This window comes from Hemiscyllium ocellatum, chromosome 23 (genome assembly GCF_020745735.1).
Source record: "Hemiscyllium ocellatum isolate sHemOce1 chromosome 23, sHemOce1.pat.X.cur, whole genome shotgun sequence".
NCBI lineage: Eukaryota > Metazoa > Chordata > Chondrichthyes > Orectolobiformes > Hemiscylliidae > Hemiscyllium > Hemiscyllium ocellatum.
In genome coordinates this window covers 25,589,980-25,602,301 of record NC_083423.1, presented here as the reverse complement: position 1 = coordinate 25,602,301, position 12,322 = coordinate 25,589,980, and the positions used below count along the sequence as shown (strand labels likewise).

Here is a 12,322-nt window from a genome sequence, read left to right as displayed (position 1 = left end):
AATGCCAGAATGCTTAACATTTATAGAATCATGAAATCCTATAGTACAGAGACAGGCCCTTTGGCCCAAACTGTCCATGCCGGGCAAAATTCTGTCCACGCTAACTCTATGTCCCTGCACTTGGCACATAACCTTCTAATCTTTTCCTATCCATATATTTGTCCAAATGCTTTTAAATGTTGCTAATGTACCCACCTCAACCACTTCTGCTGACAACTTATTCCATATGTGTACCACCCTCTGTGTAAAAAAAGTTGCCCCTCAGATTCTCTTTTATTCTTTCCCCTCTATGCTTCCCCTCTCATCCTCAATTCCCCAACACTGGGAAAAAGACTGAGTGCATTCACCCTATCCAGGACTCTCATGATCTTATGAACTTCTAGGAGGACCCTCCTCAGTTTCTAAAGAAAAAAGTCCGAGCTTGTCCAACCTCTCCATATAACTCAGACTGTTGAGACCTGGCAACATACTTGTAAATTTCTTCTGAACTCTTTTTCATTTAATAACATCCTTCCTACAGCAAGGTGACCAAAACAACACAATTCTCCAAATGCAGCCTCACCAAAGTCTGTATAAATGCAATATAACTTCCCAACTTTGATACTCATGCCTTGACTGATGAAAGCCGTGTGCCAAAAGCTTTCTTCACTGCCTTGTCTACCTGTGCCTCTACTTGCAGAGAACGGTGAACCTGAACTCCAATGTCCCAGTCGAAGTGGTGTCCATCCTTATCTGTATGTAAGGATACTAGTGAGAGAGGGTCATGTCGTTTTGTGGCTAGCTGATGTTCATGTATCCTGATGATTAGTTTTCTGCCTGTTTTTCCAAAATACCATGCAAGGACTGTAACAAAAACTACATTATGCAACTACTCCAATATTCTATTACTGAGCTGGACGGATTCGTCAATTACCATATGTTCACAACAGTACATCCCACTTGATGGGTTTCCCTGTCTCAGGACTGCTGCAATGCCAGTAAAAATCATCCAACAGCCACCATTTAGGTGGCCACTTCATAGCATCACTGCAAGACATTTGACTTCCTCAGAATGCAGTTGATATAGCGCTCAGGGACTTAAGGGAGGAATTTGGGGGAAGACACATTCACTTTCCCATAAAGCATGAAAAACTTACAAGATGTCGTAGCTCTTTTAAGTCTCGACAGACAGGGTAAAACACTCCAAGCAGAATGTTAATATAAGTAGCATAAAAATCTGCAGAGAATTCTGGAGGGTGGTCTTGTGAAAGAATTTTCTGGAGATCAGCTGAAATCAAAATAGTTTCAGTAATCACAATTATCACTTCACATATATTCATTTATTTCAGCTATTATCTATACAGACCATATACTTTGATCATTTAAAAACCCATACATAATCACATTTCAAAACACTCTTATTGATCAGAGTTCATCTGGTCAAAAAGTAATTATTTCCAATACATCGTGTCAAATGTCTTTTTCTTCTCTTTGGATTGGGGTGGTAACAACTAATAATACATTTGTTTCCTAATTGAGCAAAGATCCTTGCATTGCTAGATATCAAGAAAGAGTAGGGAATTCTTTTGTCTTGGCACCAAGTGCTCTTAAGAGCTGTTTCAGACTACAAACAAAATGTTCTGGCTTTAACTTATGAGAGCTTTACAGAGATTCAGTCAGTGGTCAAAGTTTTAAAAATTACAAAATTTCTTACAGCGTTTTGAGAAATTAGATAATCAAAACGTAGAAATGGCTATTATTTCTTCAATTTCATTAAATAATTTTCTGTAAAACAAACAAAATCAGATGTCATGATACCCTACGAAATTATTTGGAGATGCCAATGTTGGACTGGAATGTACAAAGTTAAAAATCACACAACACCAGGTTTAATTGGAAGCACTAGCTTTCGGAGCATTGCTCCTTCATCAGGTGGTTGTGACCTATCACCTGGTGCTGTGTGATTTTTAACTATGAAATTATTAGCTGTCAAACGGCCATACATAAACACACAACACCTCCAACAGACGAAAAAGAATGAATGGATAGGTTGTTCTGCTCATATATTGGATGTGTTACTAAAAGCTTCAGCTCAAGAGTGATGGAGATGTTTCCAAAAGGCATAGAAAGAAATCAAATAGATAAAAATATACATATAAAGAAATACACTGAAATTACATCAGGAAAACAGGCCATTTTTCCTAATCTGTTTACCCTCATGAGTAAACAGTCCTGATCACGTTTACCACCTTGATCCCATTAATCCAAAAAGGTATACCCACATACACAACTTATTAGAGAATTAGAGAGCGCAAAACTACGTAACTTGTAAGTGGAAAACTTTGGAAAATACCTTCCACAGTGTGCATAAATAGCTCAAAAAGGCAATGGGCCTGATCACGTGTACCCCAGGATGTCATGGAAAGTTAGGAAAGAAATTGCAGGGACCCCTAGCACAGATACTTGGATCATCTATACCCACAGTGGGGTGCCGATGGAATAGAGGATGGCTAATGTTGTGTTTTTATTTCAGGAAGAATGTAAGGAGAAGCCCGGGAATTACAAATTGGTAAGTCTGACATCATTATTGGGTAAATTGCTGGAGGGGATTCTGAGAGATAGGATTTACATGCATTTGGAAAGGCAAGGACCGATTATGGATAGCCAGTGGGAAATCATGTCTCAAAATCTTGACTGGAGTTCTTTTTGAGGATGTAACCAGAAAGTGTTGTCTACATGGACTTTAGTAAACCCATGGACAAGGTTCCACATGGTAGACTAATGAATAAAGTTAGATCATGTGGGTTTCAGATGGAGCTTGCCTACAGGATACAAAATTGGCTTGATGATAGGAGATAGGTAGTGGTGGAGGAGGGTTGTTTTTCGGACTGGAGGTCTGTGAGCAATGGCGTTCTGCAGGGATCGGTGCTGGGTCCATTGTCATATTTCATTTATATTAACGATTTTAATGAGAATTTAGGAAGCATGATTAGGAAGTTGCAGAGACACCAAAACTGTCCACCATAGTGGACAGTGAAGAAGGTTATCTAAGGGATAAAGGGATCTTGATTAACTGGGCCAATGGGCTGGAGTTGAATTTGCATAAACACAAGGTATTCTACTTTGGTAAAACAAACAAGGGCAGGACTTATACAGTTAATGGTAGGGTTCTGGGTGGTGTTGCAGATGACTGCAGATGCTGGAAACCAGATTCTGGAGTAGAGTGGTGCTGGAAAAGCACAGCAGTTCAGGCAGCATCCACGGAGCAGGAAAATCGCGTTTCAGACAAAAGCCCTTCATCAGGAATACAGGCATAGTGCCTGAAGGGCACTCTCCACCCTTCAGGCACTCTGCCTGAACTGCTGTGCTTTTCCAGCACCACCGGGTGGTGTTGCCAAACAGAGAAACTTAGGGGTTCAGGTACATAGTTCTTTAAAAGTTGTGTCATGGATAAACAGGTGGTTAAGAAGGTATTTAGCACACTTGCCTTCATTGCTCAGATCACTGTGTATAGCAATAGGATGTCATGTTGTGTTCATACAGGGTATTAGTGAGGCCACTTTTGGAAAGGACTCAGAAAAGATTTAGCAGGATGTTATGAGGATGTTAGGGTGAGAGTTATTAGGAGAAGCTGAATAGGCTGGGACCTTTTTTCCCTGACAGTGTAAAACGTTGCAGGGTGACCTTATGGAGGTTTTTAAAATCATGAGAGGTATAGATAAGGTGAATAGCAAAGGTCTTTCCTCTAGGGTAGGGGTGTCAAAACTAGGGTGCCTATTTTTCAGAGAGGACAGGAAGATTTAAAAGTGACCCAACGGTGGTTCGTATGTGGAATGAACTGCCAGAGGAAATGGTGGATGCTGCAACTGCTCAAAGTATTTGATGAATGGGTATCTCACCTGTTTGAAGGAATGTTTCAATGTCAGAGATTTGGACTTACATCCACTCTAGAGACTCTGGTACAAGAATCTAGACTGATACTCCAGTGCAGAACTGAGGGGATGACACACTATTCAATGTACTATTCTTCAGATCAGAGATTAAACCAAAGCCCTGTCTGCATTTTCAGGTGGACAGAAAAGATCCCATGATGCAATGAAGAGGAGGAGCAGAACAGTTAATTCTAGTGTCCTGGTCAATATTTAATACTCAATTAAATTTTAAAAATCTGTTCACTTGGCTGCCACATTTCCCACTACATTTCAAAACTACTTCATGGAATTGATTAACTGGGCCAATGGGCTGGAGTTGAATTTGCATAAACACAAGGTATTCTACTTTGGTAAAACAAACAAGGGCAGGACTTATACAGTTAATGGTAGGGTTCTGGGTGGTGTTGCAGATGACTGCAGATGCTGGAAACCAGATTCTGGAGTAGAGTGGTGCTGGAAAAGCACAGCAGTTCAGGCAGCATCCACGGAGCAGGAAAATCGCGTTTCAGACAAAAGCCCTTCATCAGGAATACAGGCATAGTGCCTGAAGGGCACTCTCCACCCTTCAGGCACTCTGCCTGAACTGCTGTGCTTTTCCAGCACCACCGGGTGGTGTTGCCAAACAGAGAAACTTAGGGGTTCAGGTACATAGTTCTTTAAAAGTTGTGTCATGGATAAACAGGTGGTTAAGAAGGTATTTAGCACACTTGCCTTCATTGCTCAGATCACTGTGTATAGCAATAGGATGTCATGTTGTGTTCATACAGGGTATTAGTGAGGCCACTTTTGGAAAGGACTCAGAAAAGATTTAGCAGGATGTTATGAGGATGTTAGGGTGTGAGTTATTAGGAGAAGCTGAATAGGCTGGGACCTTTTTTCCCTGACAGTGTAAAACGTTGCAGGGTGACCTTATGGAGGTTTTTAAAATCATGAGAGGTATAGATAAGGTGAATAGCAAAGGTCTTTCCTCTAGGGTAGGGGTGTCAAAACTAGGGTGCCTATTTTTCAGAGAGGACAGGAAGATTTAAAAGTGACCCAACGGTGGTTCGTATGTGGAATGAACTGCCAGAGGAAATGGTGGATGCTGCAACTGCTCAAAGTATTTGATGAATGGGTATCTCACCTGTTTGAAGGAATGTTTCAATGTCAGAGATTTGGACTTACATCCACTCTAGAGACTCTGGTACAAGAATCTAGACTGATACTCCAGTGCAGAACTGAGGGGATGACACACTATTCAATGTACTATTCTTCAGATCAGAGATTAAACCAAAGCCCTGTCTGCATTTTCAGGTGGACAGAAAAGATCCCATGATGCAATGAAGAGGAGGAGCAGAACAGTTAATTCTAGTGTCCTGGTCAATATTTAATACTCAATTAAATTTTAAAAATCTGTTCACTTGGCTGCCACATTTCCCACTACATTTCAAAACTACTTCATGGAATTTAAGGCATTTTCAGGATATTTGTATATCTCTATTAAAAGATAAGCACTATATTAATTCAAATACATTGCAAACCTTTCTGTATAGTTATTGTATTTATCAAAGAATGAAAATTCTTAATAGTGGAACTGTACCTTTGTTATAGTCAGGAAAATGCAAAATTAAGGGCTCAAAGCAGCCTGTACCTGGCCGAAATTTCTCCCAAACAATCTCACTAAGGAAAATAACAGTTGCATTTTCATCAGCCTGTGAAGAAGACAAAAGTTCATAATATTAAAATGCACATTTAGATAAAGTCTAGATTGCCAAAGCAAAATATAGAAAATACTTTCCATCCCATTGCAGATTGTTAATATGAATTCAACATAAGCCTGCAAATCCTTCAGAAAAGTGTCACAAATGTCTAAACACTTGAGCAAAGAATCTTCGGAGATACCATGACAGTATGGTTCCCAAGCAAGGGAACTATGTGCTAAGGAGATCTCAACTGATCCTGCAAAACCATGCTACAGAGCTTAGTTCCTCTTTAGCTGATCCAAAAAACTTCATATATTAAGTTTAACTTTTGCAAAAACTGCAGGTGCTGGAAATCAGCAAAAATGGTTAATATAATTACATTTATATAGCACCCTTAAAGCAAAACACTGATATGTTTCATAGAAGGCTTATCAAATAAAATTTGACACTTAGCCAGATAAGGAGATATTTGATCATGCTTCTGTTCAGTCACCACACTGGGGAGAAAATTTTTCAGAAACATCGTAAAAAGAGGAACGATAGAGTTTTAGGGAGAAAATAGGTAGGTATGGATTTAAGGACATTGGTAATTGTGCCTTCAGCTGCCTAAGGTGAAGCAAAGCAATTTGGTGACATCCAAGAGGTCAGAATTAGAAGAATGTTGAAACCTTGGGAAAATTGAGGGACTTGGGGTGGGGGAGTTTTCAGATTGGTGAAGCCCCGGGGAGATTTAGAAATACTGACAAATTGTAAAATTGAGGCATAATAAACCAACAGCTAAAAAGGTCATCCAAAAAGAAAAGGTCATGAATGAACTAAACACATTCCAAATTAAGTGGGTGTAGTTTTGGATGTCCTCACAATTTAATGATGAATGTTTTTGAATGTTGCTTGTTGCTCTGAATTACAGATGGAGAGATTAATAAACTTCTAATGTCCCTTTCAAATTCATTCACGACTATTTCAAAATAATTCATACTTATTTTTCCCTGCACACTAGCAAACATTTTCTATGTGAATGACACACATGCCATCGCCCTATTTGCATGTCTTATCCAACTTCATGGAATCATTGAATGATGAACACAGCAACGGTAGTTGCTGTTACACACTTCGGCAGTTAAGTGTGAGATGGAGAAGATTCATTTGTGGCTTACCAAGAAAAACCTGCATCATTATCTGAAGAACAGTTCAAAGGAGCAAAAATGACAGGAGGTAGAACTAGATTGCAGAAAGCTAGTACAGACACTAAATCCATGATGCCATTGATTTATCCAATTCACTTAACAGATTAAATCAGTTTCCACTACGCTATAAGGCAAGATAATTCAAATTATAAATCACCGTATAATCATGTTTTTCCCCTCAACTGCCCTGGTTCTTTTGCCAATTACCTCATATTGGTGTTTCCTGGTTATCACAGGAAACAACCTACTTACTCAATCAAAACCATTCATGAATTTGAACATATCCACCAATTCGCCCCATAACGTCTGTCCAAGGAGAACAACCAGAGTTCCTCTGGTCTTCCCACATAACAAACATTTCAGTTCTGTTCGTAATAAATTTCTCATTCATAGCTGCAAGATTTTCACATCATTTCTAGACATGATGTGGAGGTGTCGGTGTTGGACTGGGTTGGACAAGGTCAAAATAAACCCGTTGACTATAACCTGATGTTGTGAGATTTTTGACCATTCTTTGAGTTTCATGTATCAATTCACCATAAAACTTCAGTAAGACTCCACCAGTGAATTATAAATGCATTTCAAAGACTTCTTGCTTTTGTACACTGCAAGGATCTTGTGTGAATCATAACAGAGATATGACTGTTTGAGACCAGACCCATCTTCTTTTGTGCTAGGCATGACTCCAACTGCTGGAGAGTTTTCCCCAGTTGAATTTCAACTTTTTTCAGTGTTCCATAATGCTACAGTTGACAAATGTTGCTTTGACATCTAGGGTTGTCAAATTCAGCTCAACTCATTGGGCAATTTGGATCAAACAGTAAGGAGGCAGAGAGTCAATCATCCCCAGTACAACCTAAATGGAGTAGGCTATTGCTGAATTAAGTGTCACTTAAGAATTGTCTTCACTTGGGAGGCAATAGCCCAGTGGAATTGACTGAACTGTTAATGTAGAGACCAAGGTAACATTCTGAGGATTCAGGTTCGAACCTCATAACAGCAGATGATGGAATCTGAATTCAATAAAACTCTGGCATTAAGAGTTTAATGATCATCACGATGATTTTCAGAAAAATCCATCTGGTTCACAAATGTCCTTTAGGGAAAGAAACTGCCATCCTTATCTAGTCTGGCCTACATGTGATTCCAAATCCACAGAAATGTGTCAGTCAGACAGTACAAAAACAGGCCGGCTAGCACATGCCTACCAAGTTTCCACTTACCTGCATTTGGCCCATATCTCTCTAAACTTTTCTTATTCATTTACATATCTAAATGTCTTGCACTGAGTCTTAACTAGGGATTAGGGATGGGCAATAAATGCTGGCCTAGCTAGTAATGCCCTCAGCCTGTGAATGAAAACAAAATGAAGTCCAAATCACTAATATGTACAACAAACAGCAATGGACCCAGCAGTGAACCCTGTGTAATACACTGGAAACCACTGTGTATTGGCAAAAACATCTGACATAGCCCTTTGTTTCCTGCTTTATGGGCCAGACCAAACCAGACTCCCTCAAAACATTTTAAGGTAGCCCAGATCCTTACTTTTCTAGTTGTTTCAAGCAGTGTAAAGTGGATAGTGCAAGAGTGATGCAGCTGGCCTAACCACACAGTTTTAAATAAAACAGAATTTATTCAGTTTTAAATAAAACAGAATACACGAACATAATGAGAACAGAATATAGAATAACATAACATCTGACAACTTAACAATTCTATCGCAATTTCAAGATGCTGTTCCAAATACTTGCACATCCCCATAACACCACTTTGTCAAAAAAGGTAAAATCAAATAGTTTCTTACAAGAGAGAAGAGAGAGTCAAGATCAGCATGATGTTGTTTCTTTGGGTCCCCAGCAGCTTCTCTGGGTTCCCAGCTAAAACTTGATCATCAGTTGCAAACAAAACTGCTTGCTAAAACCAAACCAAACTAAACCAAACTCTGAACTGGGAGAACTGGCCATTTCCCTTTCATTGTACAAGTGTTTTTAAAAGCTTTCTTAAGTAGATCTTTCCAAATATATCAGAACCTCTGCCTTCATGATCCCTCTGAAAAAACAACCAAGGACAACATAACCTTGTCAAAGAAGCAACATCATCACACCTGACACTGAATCAAACTTGTTATAGCCCCTTGTATTTCACAGGTTTTTACTTTTCTAACTAGTCTGCCTTATAAAGCTGTTCTGCCATAACGCCCATTTCATTAACGTGAATTCGATATACACAATTAACAAATTAGGGAAAGTGTTTCTAAAGTGCGAACTTTTAAGATGTGTGTTGGTTGTAGCCTGATTACATCACCAACACTAAGCGGTTTCTAAAGCACGATTTTTCTGTGATGCGGGGTTGCACAACAACACAACCATCACATTACAGAAGAACTACCTGTAGGACCTTGTTAAGCATCTTACAAAAAACTACCTGGACAACATCTATTGCACTAGCTTCATTAATTCTCCTGGTCATATCCTCCATATTAAGGACATTAACTTGAAAACTGTCACCTACTACTTCATCACTGCTGCTTAACTTCCTAAGAGCTACATTCCTGTTTTTGTAGTTGAGCTCTGGCCACACCATGTTGCATTTGTTGTTTGACATGCATGTGGTCTTGTGCTGTAGCTTCAAATGGGACTGGGATATTATAGCTGTTATAGAAACATGGCTGAGGGAGGGTCAGGACTGGCAACTCAATGTTCTAGGCTTCAGATGCTACAGGAAGGATAGAAAGGGAGGTAAGAGATAAAGGGAGAGTGACATTCTTGATTAGGGAAAGCATTATTGCTGTACTTTGACAGGGTATTCCTGAAGGTTCATCCAATGAAATTATAGGGGCGGAACTCAAAAATAAGAAGGGGAGAATCGCTTTTTTGGGATTGTACTATTATGGGGTCTGTGCTCAGTGGGAAATTGAGGAGCAAATGTATAGAGAGATCTCAGATATGCACAAGAATAATACGGTTGTAATAGTAAGGAGTTTTAACTTACCGAACAAGACTGGGACTGTCAGTGTTAAGGGCTTGGATGGGGAGGACGTTATTAAATGTATTTAAGAAAATTTTCTTTATCAATATATAAACATACCAACTAGCGAAGGAGCAAAACATGACATTCTCTTCAGATACAAGGCAGGACAAGTGACTGAAGTGTAAGTGGTGGAGCACCTTGAGACCAGTGATCATAACACCATTGGTTTTCAAACTGCAGTGGAAAAGGATAGGCTTGTATAAAAGTTAAAGTTCCAAATTGGAATAAGACCAATTCTGACAGTATGAATCATGCATTTTCAGAAGTTGAATATTTCTGTTTTAAGACAAAGGGTAAGGCTGGTAGGAGTAGGGAACAATGGATGAATACAGATCTTTAGGCTCTGGTCAAGAATAAGGAGGAGGCATATATCAGGTATAGGTAACTGAATCCAACTGAATCTCTTGAGAGGATAAGAGGAATAGGGGCATTAAGAGTGGAAACAGGAGGGCAAAAAGGGTATATGACAACCTTGTCTGCCAAATTTAAGGATAATAGAAGAGATTCTACAAATACATCAGGGCAAAAGAGCAACTACTGAGACAGAATAGAGCTCCTTAAAGGTCAACAAGGTAATTTGTGCTTGGAACCACAGGAGCTTGCTGATACCCTAAACAAATATTTTGTGTCAGTATTTACTGTGGAGAAAAACTCAAGCTAGGGAGCTTGGGAAATTAAATACTGATGTCTTGAAAACAATTCACATTACAAGACCTCTCGCACAGATTTACCTCTTCTGTAAATCATAAAGGTAGATAAATCTAGGGAAGATATTACAGGGCCCCTAGCACAGGAATTTGCATCATCTAGAGCCACAGGTCAGGTGCTGGAAGACTGGACGGTGACTAATGTTATACCTTTATTTAAGAAAGGCTGTAAGAAGAAGTATGTGAAATATAGAGCATTGAGTCTTTTTTGGAAGGGATTCTGAGACAGGATGTTCATGCATTTGGAGAGGCAAGGACTGATTCTGGATAGTCAGCATGGTTTTATGCATGGGAAATAGTGTCTCAAAAACTTGATTAGTTTTTCTTGAGATCATAATCAAAAAGATTGAGGAGGACAGAGTGGTAGACATGGTCTACATGGACTTAAGTAAAACCTTTGACAAGGTTCCACATGGTAGACTAATTATTAAAATTAGATTACATGGAATTCAGGGGGAACTTACCAATTGGATATAAAATTGGCTTGAAGGTAGGAAACAGGGGGGTGGGCTGCTTTCCCTGTAGAGGGCAGTATGTTAGGAATCTGGACTGTGCAGCTGCTGTAATTGGAACTTGGAGGCTGAAGTGACAACACCTGTTGGAACTGATAGCAGATGACTGAAGTCTAGAGCCTGGATGCTGCAGCCTGCCTGGAGGCACACAAACCTAGGATTCTTTTTGCTGCTGTCTGTAAAAGCCCGGAAACCTGCAATAACATGTGTTGCACTGGGGATTGGAGCCAAGAATCTGTTTGCCTGGAGGAACTCTAACCTATTGCTGCCTTTGGAAGCTTAGTGACCTGCATCACACCTGCGCTGAGGAGAAGCTGCCAAGGACTGGGGCCTGGAGCCTGGGATCTTGGGTGCTGCAGCCGGCCTGCCTGTCTAGAAGGACTCAAGTTTGGATCTCTGCTGTTGCTGTCCTGAGAAGCGTGGCGGCCTGCACTTCTGTTCGGCCGGTGCTGACGAGGCTTATTTCTGGAGCCTGGACTACTACTACTACTACAGTCAGGGATTCAGGCCTGGACATTAATTGCTTGGGGCCTGAACACTTACAGTGTATGACTATTTTGGAGTCTGGGTACTGGAACTGTTCAAAGCCTGGGCCACCTCCTTATTACTTTGTGACTGTGGCCTGTTGGCTGCCAGTGACTATTGCCTCTGAGTGTTGGGGAACTATTGTTTTGAACCTGCGAAAAAGCTGCCTGAGACAACAGACTGGCAAGCGATGCCTCATGGGACTCATTTCCTTTACCTACAGTTTTTGAGAGGGGAGGTATTGGTCCTGGTTTAGGAGGGGGAATGGCCACTGCAGGGTGCTCTGAAACAATATTTGGGATGGGGCCAAATCATTCCTACGTAGGGGTGGTTGCACCCTTTGTGTCCCCCCACCCACCCCGGAGGCCTCATCACTCTTTACTTATTTCACAAAATGAATGTTACATCTGCCCTGACATCACCATTAAGGCATGCACAGCGGCCTTGGCAGAGGTAGTTGGCGCTCCCACCATTGTCACTACATCCAAGATATATGGAAAGCAGTGTTCTTCCTAAAAACTGAGTGGACAGTGCATCTCACACTGGACGGTGGAGGATGACTGTCGGTGGGATGGTCTTATCTGTCATCTTATCAAACGTTCCCTTTGTACCACTTGAGCTCCCTTCTTCCCTACCTCCGCCAGCTTGGGGAGATGAGGTCAGGTGTGGTGCCACTACTGCTCAGTCTGAAGGAGGCTCACCTGAGATTCATTTATTCTTTCCGGTGACAGGTTTTCATCTGCCTGGCCCAGGTGGTGGTCACAC

At 40.6% G+C, this 12,322-nt stretch overlaps 1 protein-coding gene across 4 annotated transcripts in view; it reads right to left on the bottom strand.

The window, feature by feature from the left end:
- orc5 (origin recognition complex, subunit 5) overlaps positions 1 to 12,322 on the bottom strand; it is a 118,273-nt gene that overhangs the window by 63,467 nt on the left and 42,484 nt on the right. For 3 of the 4 annotated variants that reach the window (XM_060843153.1, XM_060843152.1, XM_060843156.1), the window contains 2 exons: positions 5,491 to 5,602; positions 1,137 to 1,267 (listed from right to left, as the gene is read on the bottom strand). In XM_060843153.1, the coding sequence (XP_060699136.1) occupies positions 1,137 to 1,267; positions 5,491 to 5,602 (243 nt within the window). The remainder of the gene's footprint in view (positions 1 to 1,136; positions 1,268 to 5,490; positions 5,603 to 12,322) is intronic. The other variant, XM_060843154.1, reaches the window with a different exon arrangement.